Raw genomic sequence first — 24,426 nt, forward strand, 5'->3', positions numbered from 1 at the left:
TACCGTGAAAAGATTTATAAAGTTCATCACCATTTTCTCGACCGCAGCCTGTTATATCATTTTATATTTTCATTTAAGTCTAGAACCGATTTAAATTAATCTGTATATACGATCAGATATATTATTTCTTTGCAAGATTTTTACACTTTAGATTTGTACAATATATACAATATGATAAATGATTCCTTTCCAAGATTTTTATTTGTCATTTTAGATTGGTAAAAAAATATAAATAATGACTGAGTATCCAGTAAGCGATTCTGACATCGTATTTACATATATATGTATGTAGGACCAGAGACATATATACGTCTCTGGTAGGACTTACCCCGGCAATTAGCAGATACTGTACCACTGTATTTCAATCATTAATTTCCATCTTAGGTTTCTGTGCGAAGGAATATAATGACTCAAACACAGCCATTACATTTATGGGAGATTTCTTCTTTCTGTGTAGTTTATTTTGTCACCTGCGAAGCATGGCCGACACTTAGGGATTACGTCGGGGCCGTCGTCGTCGTCAGTCGAACTGTCGTTTTCCTGACCTTTTCTTTGCAGTTTGCCACATCAATATGTAACTTGTAATGTGGCTTTGTCATAATGCCTTACAGTTCGAGTTTGAACCTCGTGCCATTATTCCTTTTTTCCTGGAGTTATGGCCCTTTCGCACCGCAGAAATTCTCATAATTACATGTATTCCGAAAATTTCCCCCCACTTCTGCTTGCTTCATCAATTTGTGATTTAATAAATGGCTTTATCATATTAGATTAAGATCAAGTTCCAACTTCGTTTCAAAGTTCCGTTTTTTTGCTAGGGTTTTTGCCCTTTGCATATATTGCAACTTTGCATAATGAACCATTTCTTTACTTTTATTCCTACCGCTTGTTACATAAATCTTTAACTTTGTATGTGGCTTTGTCAAAGCGAATTACACTTTGAGTTCGTACATTTTTTGTTGGATTTATTGCCCTTTGCACATAAGAAATTCTTGTTATAACCCATTTTCCAGATTTTGTTTTCTCTCGCTTACTACATCATTTTTTTTCCGTTGGAATGTGGTTTTATCATATTAAATTGCAGATTAAGTTTGTACCCGGTGTAAAAAAATCGTTTTTGTTGCAGTTATGACTCTTTGTACCTTGCGAATTCGCATGACAGTTTACCTTTTTTTTTTGCTTCTGCTTGCCACATCAATTTTTAACTTTGTGTATGGCTTTGTCATAATGAACTACAGTCTGAGTTTGAATCCCGTGTCAATATTTCATTTTTTGGCCCATTACACATAGGAATGTCTTGTAATTACATGTTTTCTGGACTTTTTTTTCTTTTTTTTTTCGCTAGCACGTCACATATTAAAGTCATACTTCGTATGTAGCTTATTCATAAAGGATTACAGATCAAGTTGGAACCCTGTATTGATATTTTGTATTATGCTGGAGTTAAGGCCTTTTGCACATTAGGATATTCTCATAATTAATTATTATTCGTATTTATTAACGAACTACTTGCCATAATTTTTCACTACAGCTTGTTCCATCAATATGTAACTTGATATACGACCTTTTCATGATTGAGAGATTACAGTTCGAGTTCAATCCTTGTGTCAAATTCCATTAATTGCTGGAGTTATGACACTCACAATAGTATCATGCAATCACGATTCCAATCTCAAGATGTTGCGTGGATGTTTAACTCCATCAACCAACCAACCGGACAACAGAAAGCATAGTGCTTTTCATATAGTGACATGACATGTTCATTTTTTTCCCCTACTAGGCGGGACAAGCGTTATATCTACTTGTGTGGAATTCTTGGTAATATTTGTGTTCCGAGAGCAAGGAGTATCCAGTATTTTGTAATGCGAGTTTATAGATTTTGACTTGGTAAAGGGGCATTTTGTCTCAATTCAGTTTTTGTCCTTTACCGTATTTGTACTGTCATGTTAATTATCGTGCAATATATACATGTATACTAAATTGTGGATGCAGTTATGCTGTCTTATTTGCTTAAGTTTAGTCAAAATGAATCTATTACAGCAAATAAATAGAACAGTCCCTGAGCTAGGGTTACCTGAACAGCTTCCACCTGTAGCCTCAGCGATCGCCTAATGGAGCATAGTAGCTAGATTCGTGTCACCTCATTATGTATTATTAAAGTAAAACGAGAATTTGTCTGGCACTTTCACTCTTTTTCTCTAATGGATTTTAGTCAGTTTGCGATATTGTTAGCGTGTCAAACTCAGTAAAGCGTGCTACCGGGGACAACAATGCGAACAGACTTAAAATGTGATATCTGAAACCACTAACATCTGAAACGGGGTGTAAGGTATGTCGGAGGGGAAGGGTCACTGGGTTTTAGAAGCCGTCCTTTGGTAGCGCTGTATTACTGATTTAGTACAGTGTACATACGACTGTGGCGAGTACCTGTCGAAGGAACTCGCCTTCACCACTAGTAAACCTATTGTGGATCCAAGAGCATTGTTTCTATATCTACTATAGCATTCAACAGGCCCAATGACTAGCCTTAAGCTTGTTTGTCTATAGTGTAGTGTGCACGTGGTCGTTAATGTCCAAAATATGTTAAAATTCACAGAGAGAAACGGTTTAACCTCCCGCTAACTAATGATTTCGTTGTTCACATACTATCTAGGAAAGCTCTAAGCTGACGAATTGTAAGTCCTTACAATTTAACATGATTGATGGGCGTTGTTGATTGTGGGGTATACTTTTTGAAGGACGTGATAGATTAATCTTGTATGTAGAAGTTGTCTGTTCAGAATAATACATTAGTTACTTCGCCTCGTATCGTTTACCTAAGTTTGTTTTTCTAAATAAGGATTTGTGTTATTCCGTTCCAACATGTCGTGAAGAAATAGGTTCCATACACAATGTATGTACTGTTCGGCCGACACAGTTTGTAGTACATTATGGAAGCCCCGCTCACGTATAATTGACTGCTATTAAATTCCATGAATGAATATAGTTCTGTCAGTAGATAGGTCATACCAACATTCATCTTCATCGTTTTGCCTACGTCACTTGACAGACAAGATAAAAATCTCGGAGACGGGTCTCCAATCTGTAACTAACAAGCGGAAGTAGAACCACGGGATTTAAAAGGCGTGCTTGACCTTAGGTCGTGGGTAGAGAGCTCGATATACTTCAACGATATTGGATTATGAGATATTTTGATAGATATAAAAGACTACTTGACGGGTACAATATACACCCGATCTGGTTTGTTTGTACTCTCACAGAGACAGATTAAATACTGACATTATAACGAGCAGTGATAGAGACCTGGGGGTATGTATTAGTTCCAGTGTTAGGGAAATGTGGAATCATCATAGTACAATTACAATGGCATGGGGCACACAACACAATACAGTTGACGTTTAATATCCTACTATCAGACTTGGCGAGAGTTAGTCTATTCTGTTGGTCAATTTGATTTTCCACTGGTCGGTCCGGTTAGCTGACTTTGTATGACAGTTTGACGATCGCGATGAAGAGGTCGCTGGTCAGATTGACGAGGGAATTAAGCTGTTAATTCACACTTGTTGACATGCCATAGCCACGTTTTCTGTGGACACATAACGTCTACAACGTGTATGTGTTTGTTTGAAAATCTCTTAGTTTGCAAACACTCCTGAGGTCACCGCGGCGACACGAGGGCTCTGATACAATGTATGACCTGCTGAATGGGGAGGGGATATTTTAGGGGCGTTACTACTTTATAAACGTGCGACACTGGTTTGGGTCATGGCAGTTAGAGCTTCGTGTCTTCTTGTTCAGGTAAATGAGTAAAGGAAGTGACTTGTTAAAAACACTGCCTGGATTTGAACTTTCTGGTGATGAACTGTTGATTAAGTGTGCCGCATCAGTGAAGGCGTGTTGATAACACCGGAACGTGAAGCAGTATTACTGGCGTGTATTGGCGGTATAATTTGGACACGCGAAGTCACACGAAATGATATGAAGCACAGAGAAGGCTGTGGATTAGCTACATTTGTACGTTACGTACAATACGAAAAATGAATTTACCTATTACCAGGGTCACACAAAGGGATCACTGTATCTTGTGTTTATATACGGGTAGTACATACCCAGTCATCCGTGTGTACATTAGTCATAATACCGACATACTGACTGACACTACACGGAAATGTTACCATGATGGTCATCAGACTGGTGTGATTCCCTCAGGAGAGTTCGAGTCTTACTGACCCACATCACTGTTACACCAATATTGGATATACTCTGTTAAAGATGCAATCAATAATGAGGTATCTTCGATACACGTGCATGGTGGAAAATGAGGAATATGCACGATTTGGACCAAAATATAGGAAACATCTCCCAAAGTCGACAGACAGCAGGTTTGTATGATGTAATTGAGCAGTTCGAGGACATTTAGGCCTAACTCATACAAATTATTACCCTTATCAAGGCATGGCGTCAATGTTCGAAAGTTGTTTTTATAAAACTGATATCTAGATAACCATATAGATACAATGTTTAAACAAAACGCAAAGATGTTTAAACAAAAATTATAATTTGTTTATCTGTCATATGGTGGCGTACGAAGCAGGAATCACTCGGGGAGACGAAATAAAATCAAACTTTCTCTCCTGTAGGTAAATCTGGGATTAAACTGCACTTTTTATGATTTTAATTCAGAATTTTAATATTATCAAGACATACACTAAAACATGTACACGTACAAAATACTATTACGATAATACATCTACACGTACACAATACTATATAACGATAATACATGTACACGTGCAAAATACTATTACGATAATACATCTACACGTACAAAATACTATTACGATAATACATCTACACGTACAAAATACTATTACGATAATACATGTACACGTACAAAATACTATTACGATAATACATGTACACGTACAAAATACTATTACGATAATACATGTACACGTACAAAATACTATTACGATAATACATGTACACGTACAAAATACTATTACGATAAAACATGTACACGTACAAACTACTATTACGATAATACCTGTACACGTACAAAATACTATTACGATAATACATGTAGACGTACAAAATACTATTACGATAATACCTGTACACGTACAAAATACTATAACGATAATACATGTAGACGTACAAAATACTATAACGATAATACATGTACACGTACAAAATACTATTACGATAATACATATCTATGTACACAAAACTTAAACGATAAAACATGTACACGTACAAAATACTATTTCGATAATACATGTAAACGTACAAAGTACTATTACGATAATACATATCCACGTACAAAGTACTGTTACGATAAGACATGTACACGTACATTTGTACAAAATACTGTTAGGATTATAGATAACTGTACCATAATGTTGCCTGTTTTTAAATCACTTCCCTAGTACAGTAGAACATAATATTCTTACATGATCATCAATAACTATAGTTACACTAACGAACTGTTGTCCTACCTAGATATATATCGCGCTGAGTTTCTTTATTTAAAAACAATGACCACATTATTTGTGAATTTCAATGTCTGACCCTTTGGCCGAGCCCCATACTTCATATGCATAAAACGAAATATTGCTTACATAAGTATAAAATAAAGCAATTTAGACTAATATTTGAACATTTATAAATAAGTAAAACATGGCTTTCCGTCCTTGATCCGATAACTTTTTTTATGTTTGTGATTTTATCATTTTATCTAACATTTACATAAATTTAATAGAAATTGGATAGTGTGAAATCCCCTTAATGTCGACTTTCGGCATTACACTGACATAGGCAAATACTTAATTTACTAACACAAACAGTCCATGTAAAGTTTTAGCTACACTAACTCTGATGCGAGATCTTTAACTGGAAGATTTGGAAGTGCAGTCATGCAATATTTCCTTTTATTTTGCACATTCCAATAGAATGCCAAGTTTACGAAGATTTCGCTCGGCGTGCCTCTTACCGTTTGCTACCCACAACTCTATACCGGTTCTCCATACAATCAGATCCCTGATAACATCACAGGAAGTACCCCGTATTGTTTTGTGGAGAAATGAATCCATGCAAGGTTACATACCCGAGACAAATGTTTGTCTTTCTTCCGTTTACAGATTAGCGACATTTTTGGAAAATGATTCACCGTAAAAATTATCTATCACAGTACTACATGTGTCGTTGTAAATATCAGCTTTCTCACAGTAATCAGTTACAGCAGCTATGTTTCGGTTTTTTTTTCTTATTTTAAACAAATAGAAATTAAACTTTGATGAGTAATATTAAGTGATATGTTTATAAAAGATGTTGTTTTTCAGTGCCAATTTTTGATATCAAATAAGCTTGCGATCTGTTAGTTTTCTAGGAGAAACTGCGTGAAAATGTTCTTGGGAGGTATGTTCCAAGTAAATATTTTCCCAACACCCGTTATGAAGAGCATGCATTGAGGGCTCCACAGTAACTACACTAACTTATATGTAAACTTATAATGAACAGTATTTAGGGTTGGTACACGTGTAACAGTGTGTACTCGAAGCTGCTTTGTGTTTTGTTTACTATAGGTTTTGGAAGCTGAGTACCAGGAAACCCTTTATAGGTAGTTTATCATGTATACTAAATTCTACTCTGTAGATTTATTTGCGGCTTCAATAACCACCATAGCATTTCTGATCATAATTATTCACCCATGAAACTTACTACTAAAGCGAATTCACTTACTGGTTTTGTAACGATATCACTATTCACAATTCGCATGGACGACTTCGACTCAAAATGTGGTGTACGTTATATTGTTAAAGAAAACGGAGTGCCACCCATGAAATCAATTCACCCCAAATCTGATTTACTCTGAACGCGTATATTCTCATTAAAATGCATCGTTAAAAATACATAAGAAAATCATCCAGAAATCGTCAATTAAATAAGATCGCCAGTGTCTGAGCTGATCTTATCGTAGTTAATACTTGGTGGGCGAGTGTGAAATAGGTGTACATACGATGTGTTGACGAGATGTGTATCGGTACAAACATTCTATGTCATCTATTTCATTGATTTGAATTCTTAACATTCCGATATCGTTTTCACAATGAGACTTGGGGACTTACAATTCACGCGGGGCGTTCTAGTGGTGAATAGCTTGTCCACTCGACAAACGTCGACCCGGGAACAGGTAGCTACCTCTCCATTGATCTTCAGTTTCTGATATAGCGGTAATAAATAGTCAATTTGTCAAAGGGCAATGCAAATGCTATTAATCACGAATCCTCGGGGTTTAATTTAAGCAAGGTTTTTATTCAACGATATGATGTGTATTGCCTTCACAATACAGATTGTGTATTACCTTCATAATATCGGTAGGGCCTTACTAGTATACAATGGTCACGTGATGGGTAGGACCTTATAAGTATACAATGGTCATGCGATGGGTAGGGCCTTATAGGTATACAATGGTCATGCGATGGGTAGGTCCTTATAAGTATACAATGGTCACGTAATGGCTAGGGCCTTATAAGTATATAATGGTCATGTGATGGGTAGGACCTTACTGGTTTACAATGGTCACGTGATGGGTAGGTCCTTATAAGTATACAATGGTCATGCGATAGGTAGGACCTTATAGGTATAAAATGGTCATGTGATGGGTAGGACCTTATAGGTATACAATGGTCATGTGATGGGTAGGACCTTATAGGTATACAATGGTCATGTGATCGGGAGGGTATTATAGATATACAATGGTCATGTGATGGGTAGGACCTTACTAGTATACAATGGTCACGTGATGGATTGTACCTTATAAGTATACAATGGTCATGTGATGGCTAGGACCTTATACATTTAAGTAGACAATGGTCATGTGATGGGTAGGACCTTATCAGTATACAATGGTCATGTGATGGGTAGGACCTTATAGGTATACAATGGTCATATGATGGGTAGGACCTTATCAGTATACAATGGTCATGTGATGGGTAGGACCTTATAGGTATACAATGGTCATGTGATCGGGAGGGTATTATAGATATACAATGGTCATGTGATGCGCCCATTCCTCTATGAAGCCAGTTCGTCACCTGTTATGAAATACAAAGGAGCCTCTACTGGTAAAATAAATATACAAAACGTGTAAGCTTTCCATCACGATTGGTGCAGCATTATACCGGCCCATTTAAATAATAGACCATACGTTTGAAAGGTTCAGAGAGAAGCATGCTAAACCTTGCTCAGTTTGTTAGATACATTGTACTCAGATCAAAATTTTCAGTCTGTTGACATTATAACTACATCGTAAATAATAACATACTTTCTCCTCACTCCTGATTGTTCTCCACAGCCTCCTGCACACGTCTTCCAGCAGCCGTAGTTCCCTGAGTCCCGACACCAGTTTTGACGCCTTCCTTAGGTCCCACACTGTGGACGCCATGGACCCGTATGTGGCATCCCTGGACGATAATCCAGAGGCCTTGTTTGGTAGGTACACCACCTGTAAAATATACTCGAACACGTCTACTTTTGATTAGCTCATACTACGTAAATTCAACATGCTGATATATTATACTTAGTAAGGACACCTTAAACAAATATCATATTCGATACATATATGTGTCATCAACTTACGGTATATTGTCGGCAAATTCACCGTAGGTACTTCATGTACAACCACGGGTGGCATTCGCAAGTTAATAATCTTCACATATCCCGTCACAGGATATCATCAACAAACACAACTCTTAGTGACATCCTCAAGTTAGTAATCTTCACATATCCCGCCATAAGATATCATCTATAAATATCACCTATGTATTTAAGTCATCTTCGAATGACCGTGTATTTTCTACATGCGTCCCTTTACTCCAGAACAATACTCTCGACATGTTCGGTTGTGTCGGTTATATGTCTCCCTCGTAACAGACGTCTCTATCTGGTTAGTAGTGATAGAAAAAAAGGAAATTAGCCCCAACTAATATCTGATTGGTCGCAGCTCTGTAAACAGTTCTCACTGTATCTGTCGACCAATCAGCTTGCCCGTTATAAAATCGCTCTAAGAATGATGCATCATCCGCTAGTTTGACCACTTTTGGTCCATTTTCTCATATTTACATCATTGTCATAGGACAAAAGAATAGCAGGCATTGATGTTTAAGGATTAAAAGCCAAGGTACTTTACTGAAGTATGTGTACATTGAATATTTTAGTCGGATTTATCTGAAATTCAAAGTTCACCCTCACTTCCAACTTTTAAAGTATTACACCTTAATGATATAGTATAGGAGCTAATACATTTCCTATCATTACAAATCAGACACGTGTGATTGTAACGTGCTCCATTGTATGCCCCGACTTCTTATCTTTACAGATATCCTCACGATACAGTCTATGCATGAACGGTATTCCGATTCTGAGAAAACAGAAGTGAGTAACGAAAGCTTCGTTGATGTTGCGTTGGTGACGGACAAGGATTTTGAGAATTTTGTTCGAGAATTTCCAATTGACGATAGTATTTCCGAATGTTTTGCTACCAATAGCCTCGACGGTGCGCCTTCGTCAATTGTGAGTACACTTTGTTTATATATATATATTATAGATATAGTATGACCTTGCTTACTTAGCAGCTATAAATGAGATTGCCTTCACATTGGAATTTCTGGTATACAAGGTGGCTTATTTAGTGCTGGAACTAAACATATTTTTTATTTCAATATATTAGCGCCTCTTTCTATGAACTGCTATTTTGTACAATATAACCCTTCAGTTCAGTTGGTTTTATGTATTATTGATGTATTTAATTGTAATCATTCTGTTCCCATATGATATGTTTACTATCCGATTGAAGATAATTGGACTATAAGAACCTTATTTTTGCAGAATTCCAACTATAGACAGTCTCAGCCACGGCCTAACAAACTGAAGAAAAAACACATACCTAATGGTACCCATGACAACCATATATTGAGTGATGACGATTCTAAGTCCAGCGATTCGAAGAAGTCCAAACTTGGTAACCTGTTTCATCGTAAACCAAAGGTGAAAGACCAACACAAGAACGCACACAACGTAGACGGCCAAAACGATGTTCAAGGCGGCGAGACAGCTATAGGAGTGAAGGCTGACAGAGAGGACGCCTCAAGAAGTCAGAGCTCCTCACGTAAACTACCACCCCTCCCAAAGATAAAAGGGGGATCTTCTGCCGGATCGACAAAGGGATCGATGGACTCGCGAAGGTCAAAGTCATCATCTCAACAAGAGATGAAATACTGGTTCACCATCATTGACGCAGAGGACGATGAAGATAAGATTGTAAGTTGTACACGATGTCAGTGGTCGTGGGTTCTATGTGTGGCCAGTTGGATTAATTGTTCGTTGCTTATCTCGATTTGGTAATGATGTATATATCATGCTAATATATCATACAATAGCAGTATAGTGTTACTCTCAAATACTGAAAACTAGATAATGCTTTCAGGACACTGTTGTTCCACTCACATCCTCTATCACCTTTACTTTAAATGTTATTTTAGTTTCTATCTTTTCTTGACATAATATTCGAAAGTTACCGGAACGTTTCCAGAAATTACCTATTCAATACCTAGAATTTGGTTTAGATCCAGACACTGATGTCGTGGCCAATGGAGAGACTTCGGAAGCTAAGGGACGGCCAGGGAAACACATTGCTACATAGGGCGGCGATGGTCGATAAAACTAAAGTTATCACCGAACTTGGGACCCGGTTTCCGGAATTGATATATGATCTCAACTATGATCGATTGTCATCATTAGATGTATCCGTACAGGTAAGTGGCAGTCCGTGTAGAGTTTTAATTCACACAATGCATGTTTATACTTTTTAACACTTTGACATCATAGGACTGGTAATGGTACAGAGATCTTAGTTCCCTTGTAGCCACTGTGATAGGGAAGGCCAGTGGCCATACGGTAAAATAGTTGCTCACTCTCCTCGATAAACCTGTAGGATAATTCTTCCTTTGGAAGTATTTTCAAGCCCACAGTTACATGTATCCACTGTGTGATTTTAATATCCACTGTAACTAATTTACATAATCTAAAATTCACGTTGGTATAGATTACGGTGGATGATATGCAAAATATATAGGTCACCTGTATGTAGTGAATAAGGAAATAGGACAGTTTATGTGTGTCTTGTCACATCTAGTATGAATAAAACGAATTATATACATACTGATCTGGACGAAGACAGCTATAATGTACTTTAGAATACGAGACCTCTGGACACAATTTACAGTATTTGCTCGGCATGTTTTAAAGGAGTAAAGCTTTCTATTTCGTCAACGAATTTTGTTAATTTTCTTTATACATTGTACGATTCAATCTTGTCAGAATATAGATTCCACTTTCTTGTTACAGAATGAATTTGTAGCAAATGATATTGAAGGCGGCAATTTCGATCTAGTAGCTGAACTGATAATAAATTGTAGAAAGCATATAACTAAACAGTGTTCTAACTAGTCTCTCGTCCATGTTGTTTCCCCATAGAGTTAAATATAACTAAAACAGTGGTCCAACTAAACTCTCATCAATGTTGTTTCCATCTAGAGTAACACACAACTAAAACAGCTGTCCAACCAAACTCTCGTCTTTGTTGTTTCCACCTAGAGTAACACGCAACTGAACAGTGGTCCAACTAAACTCTTATCCATGTCTTGTCCGCCTAGAGTAACATGTGTTTTTCTTTTCCCATATACTTTTAACAAAGTCTGGAAAAGTGACGGCAATGAATGCACTCCTAAATCTACAGTACGGAGACGAGGTACCACCCACAGAGAGAGTGGGCAAACTGTTGGAAGTAGCGGCAAAGAAGGGGGAGGTAAGCCAACGTGCTATGATTAAATATTGTCTGTTCAGTAAGTATTTAAGCATTGAACGGCTTTCTGTTGGCATTCATAGTCAATATGAATGCCAACTGGACAGAGGCAAATTCCATGAAGCGCTTGAATGCCAACTGAAAGCCGTTCAATGCTTATATTTACCATCTGCGATTTTTTATTTGTCGTGCGATTTTTTTTTGAAATTTTCAAATTCAAATTTCAGTTGGCAGTTCATAAGCTGGTGAACTCGCAACTGAATTGGTAGGGTTATATAGTGGCAGTGCCATACAATGGTAAATATAGCAAACTTATTGTTTACCAATTTGACATCAATTGAACAAAACCTTATCCCCTGTTCTATGATATATTTCTATAAAAGGTTTTGTTGCGGAGAGTTCAGTTGAATAAGTACATGCATGTAAGGACGTATACATAATTCCTATAGTTATTATACTTTCCATTTAAGGATTTTTGTAAACTAAATCAAGCTTATTAATATTATCATCAACTGGTATTTACAGTGTGGCTGTGTTGGGAAGCTACTCAGCTTCCTGTCCAGGGAACATGGAGGACAGCTGATCTTACCTAAGAACAGTAGTGGTGATACGGCAGCACATATCGCAGCAGCCCACGGTCACGTGGCGTGTTTACACGTGAGTTGTTGTCTCTTAACACAGTGTCACAATGCCCAAACATTTATCTGATATTTTATGTTCCCAATCGAGATGGATCTTAATTCGAATTCAGTAAAACGCATTTGGTGCCATTGTCATTGGCGCTTGCTTTATTCAACGACCAACTAGGCATGCTCAGGGAACATATCAACTCACAAGTGTACAGAGGGAGCATTTATGAATGATGATAACATGTTATTATAGGGTCTCGTGTTATAATTTGGTAAACATTAGGACTACGTGTTATTATATGGTTAACACGAGGATAACATGTTATTATAGGGTAAATACTAGTATAATATTTTATTTTATGGAAAAAACGTGGATAACGTGTTATTATAGGGTAAACACGTGGATAACATGTTATTATAGGGTAAACACTTTATTTTCGAGGACTTTGTCCGGATTTTCATCTGTGTTGTTGATGATAACAATATATTTGTTCTTTATGCTGTGTGTACATGTAGTACTTCATGTTTTGTTATACATACTCTAAGTAAACAAAGCGTAACACAAATCTTTTAAACGATTATGTTTTTAAACTAGAATCGAATCTTTCCGCGTTTGACATCACGTTCAAGTATAACCGGAAATCACCGAGAAGTTTCCGATCGTTCACCAATGACAATGACAACTTAGAAATTATAACGTTGTTCCTGCAAATCAGTTCTGACAGCAGTTGGCGGGCATACCTATGCAATCCTTTTCCTAAGATATGCAACGAAATTATAAATATAAATGATTTGGAGTGAAATCATATAGAAAAATGATTTGTAGTGAAATCCATTTAAAATATGTGTTGAAAAGCTATTTCGTTTGACGACTGTTCAGCTGGTAGGCAGTTTATAGTCGGGTTAGGGTTAGGCTACCGATTAAGGTGAATACAGGTTACTTTCATTTTTGATAGGTGCTGATAGAACAGGGTTACACAGGCTGGACAGAGAATGCTGAAGGTTTACATCCTTTGCATGTGGCTGTTCACCACAATCAGATGGCTTGCTACCATTTCCTTTTGCTCCATCAATGTTGCAAATGCTTGCTGCGGGACCACAGGGCGGACGGCCTAACAGTAAGGAGGTGAGTACTGGGTACATGACAATACCACAAGACGGACGGCCTAACAGTAAGGAGGTGAGTACTGGGTACATGACAATACCACAAGACGGACGGCCTTACAGTAAGGAGGTGAGTACTGGGTATATGACAGTACCACAAGACGGACGGCCTTACAGTAAGGAGGTGAGTACTGGATACATGACAGTACCACGAGGCGGACGGCCTTACAGTAAGGAGGTGAGTACTGGGTACACGACAGTACCACAAGACGGACGGCCTTACAGTAAGGAGGTGAGTACTGGGTACATGACAATACCACGAGGCGGACGGCCTTACAGTAAGGAGGTGAGTACTGGGTACACGACAGTACCACAAGACGGACGGCCTTACAGTAAGGAGGTGAGTACTGGGTACACGACAGTACCACGAGGCGGACGGCCTTACAGTAAGGAGGTGAGTACTGGGTACATGACAATACCACAAGGCGGACGGCCTTACAGTAAGGAGGTGAGTACTGGGTACATGACAGTACCACGAGGCGGACGGCCTTACAGTAAGGAGGTGAGTACTGGGTACATGACAGTACCACGAGGCGGACGGCCTTACAGTAAGGAGGTGAGTACTGGGTACACGACAGTACCACAAGACGGACGGCCTTACAGTAAGGAGGTGAGTACTGGGTACATGACAGTACCACGAGACGGACGGCCTTACAGTAAGGAGGTGAGTACTGGGTACATGACAATACCACAAGACGGACGGCCTTACAGTAAGGAGGTGAGTACTGGGTACATGACAGTACCACAGGGCGGACGGCCTTACAGTAAGGATGTGAGTACTGGGTACATGACAGTACCACAAGACGGACGGCCTTACAGTAAGGAGGTGAGTACTGGGTACACGACAGTACCACAAGACGGACGGCCTTACAGTAAGGAGGTGAGTACTGGGTACACGACAGTACCACGAGACGGACGGCCTTACAGTAAGGAGGTGAGTACTGGGTACACGACAGTACCACACGACGGACGGCCTTACAGTAAGGAGGTGAGTACTGGGTACACGACAGTACCACAAGGCGGACGGCCTTACAGTAAGGAGGTGAGTACTGGGTACACGACAGTACCACAAGACGGACGGCCTTACAGTAAGGAGGTGAGTACTGGGTACATGACAGTACCACAAGACGGACGGCCTTACAGTAAGGAGGTGAGTACTGGGTACATGACAGTACCACGAGGCGGACGGCCTTACAGTAAGGAGGTGAGTACTGGGTACACGACAGTACCACGAGGCGGACGGCCTTACAGTAAGGAGGTGAGTACTGGGTACACGACAGTACCACGAGGCGGACGGCTTTACAGTAAGGAGGTAAGTACTGGGTACATGACAGTACCACAAGACGGACGGCCTTACAGTAAGGAGGTGAGTACTGGGTACACGACAGTACCACGAGGCGGACGGCCTTACAGTAAGGAGGTGAGTACTGGGTACACGACAGTACCACGAGGTGGACGGCCTTACAGTAAGGAGGTGAGTACTGGGTACACGACAGTACCACGAGGCGGACGGCCTTACAGTAAGGAGGTGAGTACTGGGTACACGACAGTACCACACGACGGACGGCCTTACAGTAAGGAGGTGAGTACTGGGTACACGACAGTACCACGAGGCGGACGGCCTTACAGTAAGGAGGTGAGTACTGGGTACATGACAATACCACGAGGCGGACGGCCTTACAGTAAGGAGGTGAGTACTGGGTACATGACAGTACCACAAGACGGACGGCCTTACAGTAAGGAGGTGAGTATTGGGTACACGACAGTACCACAAGACGGACGGCCTTACAGTAAGGAGGTGAGTACTGGGTACATGACAGTACCACGAGGCGGACGGCCTTACAGTAAGGAGGTGAGTACTGGGTACACGACAGTACCACAAGACGGACGGCCTTACAGTAAGGAGGTGAGTATTGGGTACATGACAGTACCACGAGGCGGACGGCCTTACAGTAAGGAGGTGAGTACTGGGTACATGACAGTACCACAGGGCGGACGGCCTTACAGTAAGGAGGTAAGTACTGGGTACATGACAGTACCACGAGGCGGACGGCCTTACAGTAAGGAGGTGAGTACTGGGTACATGACAATACCACGAGGCGGACGGCCTTACAGTAAGGAGGTGAGTACTGGGTACACGACAGTACCACGAGGCGGACGGCCTTACAGTAAGGAGGTGAGTACTGGGTACACGACAGTACCACGAGGCGGACGGCCTTACAGTAAGGAGGTGAGTACTTGGTACATGACAGTACCACGAGGCGGACGGCCTTACAGTAAGGAGGTGAGTACTGGGTACACGACAGTACCACAAGGAGGACAACCTTTCAGTAAATTCTACCTTAAATCTTTCATAATTATTGGTCAAACTTTAGATATTGTCCGATTTTGTCATTAATTTAGATATTCCGAACAACACAATATAGGTTTTGTTGCCATGACAACCATACCAGGGGAAATGTGGCCTCTGATTGGTCGGAATTTAGATATCCGATTTCGATAAACTTTGGTACATAGAGGTAAGCGATAACAAACATTTGCATATAAATGCAATTTTTTTTTCTAAATTTGTAAAAATTCAAAATAGAGTGTAAGTACTATAAAACTGATTTTGCAAATAACAGGGAGCAGGGTAATAGTCAGCCATCGGCTTACAGTTCCAGTTTTAGAATTGTAAAACACTACAATTTTCTTTCTTAATGTTGATATAATTGATGTTTTATTGCAGACTTCAATCCAGCAAGATAACAACACAAAGCGCCATTGAACAGGTGATTATACCCAGTGTATCATTACTTAGTCATGCACCTAGTCAGACATATTCAACATTTTCTCATATTAATAACATATTTCTGCCCATCATCTTGCTATTAGACATATATATAAGAAAAGCTTGTATCCAGTGTAGGCTCTGATCATATACATCACATAAGGATCGGTCTACGTACATATGTTGCAGTTCTGGTTGACAATGATACCTAAATATATATATATCATATACACTTTGTGTTGGTGATCCGAAGATATAGATTTGAATTTCCTGTCGTAGTTGTACGGAGAGAAATATATATAATATATGATACATTGCGATCCAGGTATTCATACATTGTATCATCTTATAGACGACTTCCACAATGATCATGTCAGGGTATCGGGCCGACCATCACTGCGCCATTGAAATTCTTTTTTAAGAACGCCGATGTGGCGCAGCGGTATAAGCTGCGGGTATTTCTGGCTAGGCGATTGGGTGCCGTAGATCGTGAGTTCGAGGTCCGGTCAGGGCACGAGTCAAAAAGTTGTCTTCCTTCGTCATTTGTGTTGCTAAGTTAAACGTTACTCTACGCTTAGTTACATAAGTATAAATTATTCGATAGGAAAATAGGATCACTAAAATAAAAGCATTATTGCTTTGCATGTTATGTTATCATAATACTGTATTAAAATCATAATGAATCATTCATCTTTTTTAACCTTGAAAGAAACATTAACAATAACGTAAATAACTCGCTATTGGAAATTATATTTTTTGATCAGTGTGAGTATAAAGAATCGGACTTTAATGAATGGTTGGTAATGCTTTGGAGGCTACCAAACAAATTTATCGGAGCAAATCGACTGACAATCAGATACCGAATTACTTGTAAACTATAGTGTTGATTTATCTACAGCTAGAACAGCGACTTGTACGCCACCAGAAGAACGTACTGGACACGTTGACGACAAGTGCGGAAACTCAGTTAACCATCACTGATAGCCTGACCAGTATTTACCGGAAGTTGGAGGGCTTGCTGGATGGCATGGGGACAGACAAGGGGGGACAACTGAGGTAAAATGACACGTCCGTAGTTCGGTCATATCGTTTCCGTTTTGGATTGCTATCTTAAGATAGTACAGTTCGACCAAAACTGTTATGTGAATGGCAATTATCTTGTTACTGACGTAGTTCGTAGTGTAGTGATGCTGCTACCTTTGTTACCATGTCGACAATCTGTTCTGATCCAATAGGAATCCTTACGAATCTGTTGATTCAGCCATTCTTTGTATCCGACCCTCCAATCTGTCCTCATCCAACACGAAACCAGACAGTTTTAATAACCCGTCTATTTCTATACTCCCACCATTCATGTGTCTGTTCCTCTCTGATTCACAATAACAAACGACGACGACAGGACATGGAATACTTATGTAACTTATCCTAATCATTTATAGAACACAACTGGACAACATCCGGGCGGAGGGAGAGCGACTGCAGGACTTATTTGAGTTTTCTCCCTTGGCCAGTACGAATGAACTCTTGTCTAAAGTGCTGAATGACTTCTCACTACTGTCGATAGAATCGGACAGGCCGGAGGGTGAGGGTGTATGTGTTGAACCGTCATCGACAGCCTTCATGTGAGTTGAAGAAATTCGGATTCACCCCACAATGAATTGTATTTTTTTTTTATCCAAATGAACATAATAAAAGAAACCATTTGTTGCATTAATGAATTATTTTGTTAACATTTTATGTAAGAATTTAGATATTTTCCATTATTTGGTTATTTCTAGATTGAACGTGGCTGAAGAGGTCCAGAAAATTCTGCCTTCGAGTAAAAATGTTCCTAGTGATGTCGACAGCATCATCAACACAGTTTTATCAAGCCCAGATATCTATAAAGATGGTCAAACACAAAGACAGGAGCCCGTGTGTGCACCAATCGAGGTGCTTAGTACTAAATCTAAAGATCACGCTGATGTAACAGAGGTGGCCAGAGAGGACAAAGTGAAGCCAAGGGAAAAGGAGGTGAAATTTTCTAATGTATTACCCACAAATCGTCCACCAGAACAACATTCCGAGAGACAACTGGTGGTGCGAGATACTCCTATGTACGCAGATAGATACACCTCACGTCAGCTGCAAAACCGAATGTTTCCTCATGTCGACCAAGAGTCAGTTTGTTCAAACACGTTAACACTTACTTCTGGTATAACTGGAACAGAACACACATCAGATTGGACTTCACGTGTTGATACACTAAGTGCAGAATCGACTGATTCGGAATCTGATTGGTGGGAAGATACACGACGTAGTGCCCCTAGATGGCGTCACAGGAGCGCTGATGAGGAGGAAGATACTTTTTACGACGAAGATGATACCTTTTTCCAACAATATTGTGCTGAACTTAGAGAACGAGGATGCGTCAGACGACGTGTTACGCGAACATCGTCTTGCCCAACACCTTCAAGCTATGAAGCGGTTTAATACGGAACGCACTGACTTGGTTGAGACTGTTGTGACGGCTAGTGGACGTAGACTCGGGGGCCGGGTTAGGCCTGACCCGTCCTATATACAAAACCCCGACCCCCGTCTCAGTCACCATAGGTATATGCAGCAAACTGTCAAATCAGATTCGCTACGCAACCGGAAGTTAAAAGAACGACAGAGGTCAAAGATCAAATTGTTCAGCGAAGAGGACATACAGGGACCAAGCGAACTGACACAGTCAGAGTTTCTAGACAGTTACGGACGGACAGCGGGGGAGTTCGCACGGAAGACAGACAAACATGAAAAACGATGGGACGAGGTTTCATTAACAGTAAGTGTCCTTATACATATACATATATTACATATATATGAAATCTTCCTATAGACAATTTTAAAGTTGCACGTGAAGTTTACTTGTGGATTTTCACAGTTTGAGTTTCTCTCACTACAAGAACGAACCAGCTGTACGGGTGTAGTATGCAGTCTTGTAAATTCTGCATGCAAACCTAGATTTGTGTTCATATTTTGCCTCGCTTTATCGATTTTTTTATTTCGTCAATATTCGGTGATATTTATTACATTTCAGCCAGTGAAATATCAATGATTATCAAGTTGAGCAAAACTTAAAGCGTCACTATTCTTTGAAATCCGCCGACGTTTCAGTTCAAATGATGCAAACCCGACCGTATGACAATATTTTCCCGCTTACTACACTCACTACGCTAGACACATCTAATACAATTGTCTTATACTTGCAGGACGCAGATGAAGCAAGAGAAAACGATAAGGCCTGGTATGTACCGCTTTGAATCCTTATGTTATATTATTTATAAATCATTAGTCGCTGGGAAGTTCGTGATCAGTTAGTATGGAGTACAATATAGGTGATCAGAAATCCCGTTAGTATGGAGTACAATATAGGTGATCAGAAATCCCGTTAGTATGGAGTACAGAATAGGTGATCAGTAATCACGTTAGTATGGAGTACAATGTAGGTGATAAGAAATCCCGTTAGTATGTAGTACAATATAGGCGATCAGACATCCCGTTAGTATGGAGTACAATATAGGCGATCAGTCATCCCGTTAGTATGGACTACAATATAGGTGATCAGAAATCCCGTTAGTATGGAGTACAATATAGGTGATAAGAAATCCCGTTAGTATGTAGTACAATATAGGTGATCAGAAATCCCGTTAGTATGGAGTACAATATAAGTGATCAGAAATCCCGTTAGTATGGAGTACAATATAGGTGATCAGAAATCCCGTTAGTATGGAGTACAATATAGTTGATAAGAAATCCCGTTAGTATGGAGTACAATATAGGTGATCAGAAATCCTGTTAGTGTGAAGTACAATATAGGTGATCAGAAATTCCGTTATAGTGGAGTACAATATAGGTGATCAGAAATCCCGTTAGTATGGAGTACAATATAGGTGATCAGAAATCCCGTTAGTATGGAGTACAATATAGGCGATCAGAAATCCCGTTAGTATGGAGTACAATATAGGCGATCAGAAATCCCGTTAGTATGGAGTACAATATAGGTGATCAGAAATCCCGTTAGTATGGAGTACAATATAGGTGATCAGAAATCACGTAAGTATGTAGTACAATATAGGCGATCAGAAATCCCGTTAGTATGGAGTACAATATAGGTGATCAGAAATCCCGTTAGTATGGAGTACAATATAGGTGATCAGAAATCCCGTTAGTATGGAGTACAATATAGGTGATCAGAAATCCCGTTAGTATGGAGTACAATATAGGTGATCAGAAATCCCGTTAGTATGGAGTACAATATAGGTGATCAGAAATCCCGTTAGTATGGAGTACAATATAGGTGATCAGAAATCCCGTTAGTATGGAGTACAATATAGGTGATCAGAAATCCCGTTAGTATGGAGTACAATATAGGTGATCAGAAATCCCGTTAGTATGGAGTACAATATAGGTGATCAGAAATCCCGTTAGTATGGAGTACAATATAGGTGATCAGAAATCCCGTTAGTATGGAGTACAATATAGGTGATCAGAAATCCCGTTAGTATGGAGTACAATATAGGTGATCAGAAATCCCGTTAGTATGGAGTACAATATAGGTGATCAGAAATCCCGTTAGTATTCAGTACAATATAGGTGATCAGAAATCCCGTTAGTATTCAGTACAATATAGGTGATCAGAAATCCCGTTAGTATGGAGTACAATATAGGTGATCAGAAATCCCGTTAGTATTCAGTACAATATAGGTGATCAGAAATCCCGTTAGTATGTAGTACAATATAGGTGATCAGAAATCCCGTTAGTATGGAGTACAATATAGGTGATCAGAAATCCCGTTAGTATGGAGTACAATATAGGTGATCAGAAATCCCGTTAGTATGTAGTACAATATAGGTGATCAGAAATCCCGTTAGTATGGAGTACAATATAGGTGATCAGAAATCCCGTTAGTATGGAGTACAATATAGGTGATCAGAAATCCCGTTAGTATGGAGTACAATATAGGTGATCAGAAATCCCGTTAGTATGGAGTACAATATAGGTGATCAGAAATCCCGTTAGTATGGAGTACAATATAGGTGATCAGAAATCCCGTTAGTATGGAGTACAATATAGGTGATCAGAAATCCCGTTAGTATGGAGTACAATATAGGTGATCAGAAATCCCGTTAGTATGGAGTACAATATAGGTGATCAGAAATCCCGTTATAGTATGGAGTACACTATAGGTGATCAGAAATCCCGTTATAGTATAGAGTACAATATAGGTGATCAGAAATCCCGTTAGTATAGAGTACAATATAGGTGGTCAGAAATCACGTTAGTATGGAGTACAATATAGGTGATCAGAAATCCCGTTAGTATGGAGTACAGAATAGGTGATCAGAAATCCCGTTAGTATGGAGTACAATATAGGTGATCAGAAATCCCGTTATAGTATGGAGTACAGAATAGGTGATCAGAAATCCCGTTAGTATGGAGTACAATATAGATGATCAGAAATCCCGTTATAGTATGGAGTACAATATAGGTGATCAGAAATCCCGTTAGTATGTATACAATATAGGCTATCAGAAATCCCGTTAGTATGGAGTACAATATAGATGATCAGAAATCCCGTTAGTATTCAGTACAATATAGGTGATCAGAAATCCCGTTAGTATGGAGTACACTATAGGTGATCAGAAATCCCGTTAGTATGGAGTACAATATAGGTGATCAGAAATCCCGTTAGTATAGAGTACAATATAGGTGATCAGAAATTCCGTTAGTATGGAGTACAATATTAGAAATGCCGTTAGTATGGAGTACAATATAGGTGATCAGAAATCTCGTTAGTATGGAGTACAATATAGGTGAATGTTGTGTTTTCATTGTTGTGATTAATCAGTGACAGATTTCGATCAAACTCCATCTCAACTTGTACCGTTGTAAATATCACTCTGACCAATTTCTGAAACAATTCAATGGTCAAGTGAATTAATAACAATAATGACATTCTATATCTTGATGTGCGGTCAGGAACAACGTCACCTTTAATATTTATAGAATATGTTTGTCTAATATCGAATACTAAATGTGAGAAACATTCTGGTGGTAAGTGTCATGTTTTTTTGTTGTTTTTTTTCCCCAACAGTCTTTCTAACATGTTTGTATGTTAAATGTTAATAGCTTTAACGATGAACACATTACCTACAGTATATACTTAAATCTATGCCTGTATACGACTACTTCACTTTCTAAGTAGGACGTGATTAAAGACAGTACAGTACATTTTGCACATACTTATTTTCACTAGGTATGAGATGTCGGAGGATGAGGAGAGTATCATTCAAACATGGCGGAGTGATGAAGAAGACAACCAATCACCTGATTATAGACAATTTACTTCATGACGGTTTCATCCCAATTTTACCACGTGACTTTTTCTTTTACAAAACCATATTTAGTGACTAAATGCTTGGATTCTTTCCACGCGGAGAAAATGGAAAAGGATTAAATTGAGGAAGTGTTTACTAGCATGTGGCACACTTACCAAGAATGTGATGATATTTACGGTAAATTATGCTTTAGGCGAGTTTTTGTTATAATGAACAATCAATAATGTTGTACCAACTATTGTTAATGGCTCGAACATAATAAAATGTTCCATACCCTTATCCAGCAATCACATTAAGGCGTGGGGATAACATATAATATTGTCTTTGGTGGCGTCCCAGTGATTATTGAATTATTGAACAATAGATTTGTTTACATGTCTTTTGTATGATGTTGTTTATTGTTTTATAATAAAACCTTTTGTTAAAGGATTAGTGTCCGTTTTTATGGGAGGCGTGCCTCACATTATAGCATCAGCTAGGATTGGCTTTCATTGCGGAACCAATCGTTTGGTACCTCAAGCGGCTATCTCCGTAATCACGGGAGACAACTCGTACAATACCGACACAATACACAACCCATTTATCTCGATAGTATATTTTGAATGTTGTGATTGTTTATTATAATTCCCATAAAATCCCCCAAAAGAAATATATTTCATTTTACATCGACTTTGAATGCCACCAGAGCCTATTAATTATAACAATCATATATCATCACATAATGTAGGCACACAAGTACTCGGTCAGTTAGTAGGCCAGCTAGTACCCAGGTGACAGACGGTCGAATATTTTATGCGTATCTGATTGTAAGTAAAAACCAACGACCTGCATGAATGAGAAAATAAATAGATAAAGATGGATTTTTATTGAAGAGATAATATTTCAAACGCCACATAATGTGTTTATATTTTTATAGGGACGTTTACGCCTGCCATGTTACAATCACCTACGAGATGTGACGTCAAAACCTCTCGCTTTCAATATATTTCCATTCACAGTTTTTTTTTTGTAGTTTCTTTTGGTTCATATATGATGTAGTTAAACTATATATGCATTTATGAAAAATATCAAGACTTCAAATAAAGTGCTATTACACGAAAAATGTATATTTGAGACGTCTGGTGGTAGCCTGTTATCAAAAAAATCATCGCAGAGTTCCAAGTGCGAGAAGGGTTGGCAACCGGTATATATCTATACTCGGTACAAGTACCGTACCGACATTCGTTTCACAAAATACCGGTATTTGCAAGAATAAAACATTAAAATCTGACGTAAAAAACTTGACGAAACAGTTGTTTGTTGAGTTGTTTCAATCACTTACTAAAATGATGTCGCAACTTTACCGCTATTTTCTATGTAAACATCTATCCTAGCTTTACTTGTAGTTTCGTATCCATATGTCTCATTTTTGTTGTGTGTGTTGAAAAGTCGAAATCAGAAATCAATAAATTACAAAAGATTTAATTGTCTCTTTAGATGTCATATTTTACATTTCTGTATCAAAATATGTAATTCAATCAGCGATCACGTGATTCGTCTGTTCACGTCTGATCACGTGATCAATCAGTCAAAATGGCGCCATTTGGATACGGGCTTCATCCGAAACTCTGTAGTGTGATGTTTGTCACTAGAGTATTTAT

The 24,426-nt window shown here is 38.9% G+C and overlaps 1 protein-coding gene across 1 annotated transcript; it reads left to right on the top strand.

Moving 5' to 3' along the window:
* The first annotated feature begins 3,525 nt into the window (after positions 1 to 3,525).
* Positions 3,526 to 23,213, top strand: LOC117314942. The gene is given in 15 exon segments (XM_033869052.1): positions 3,526 to 4,379; positions 8,354 to 8,490; positions 9,377 to 9,570; positions 9,886 to 10,317; positions 10,623 to 10,811; positions 11,753 to 11,863; positions 12,386 to 12,517; positions 13,446 to 13,615; positions 16,382 to 16,424; positions 17,322 to 17,479; positions 17,863 to 18,045; positions 18,202 to 18,784; positions 18,786 to 19,229; positions 19,657 to 19,691; positions 22,705 to 23,213. Coding segments are annotated over 15 exon segments (3,018 nt in total). The 5' UTR covers positions 3,526 to 4,269; the 3' UTR covers positions 22,802 to 23,213.
* The last annotated feature ends 1,213 nt before the right edge of the window (positions 23,214 to 24,426 follow it).

Source organism: Pecten maximus, chromosome 2 (genome assembly GCF_902652985.1).
Source record: "Pecten maximus chromosome 2, xPecMax1.1, whole genome shotgun sequence".
In the NCBI taxonomy this organism is placed as follows: Eukaryota; Metazoa; Mollusca; class Bivalvia; order Pectinida; family Pectinidae; genus Pecten; species Pecten maximus.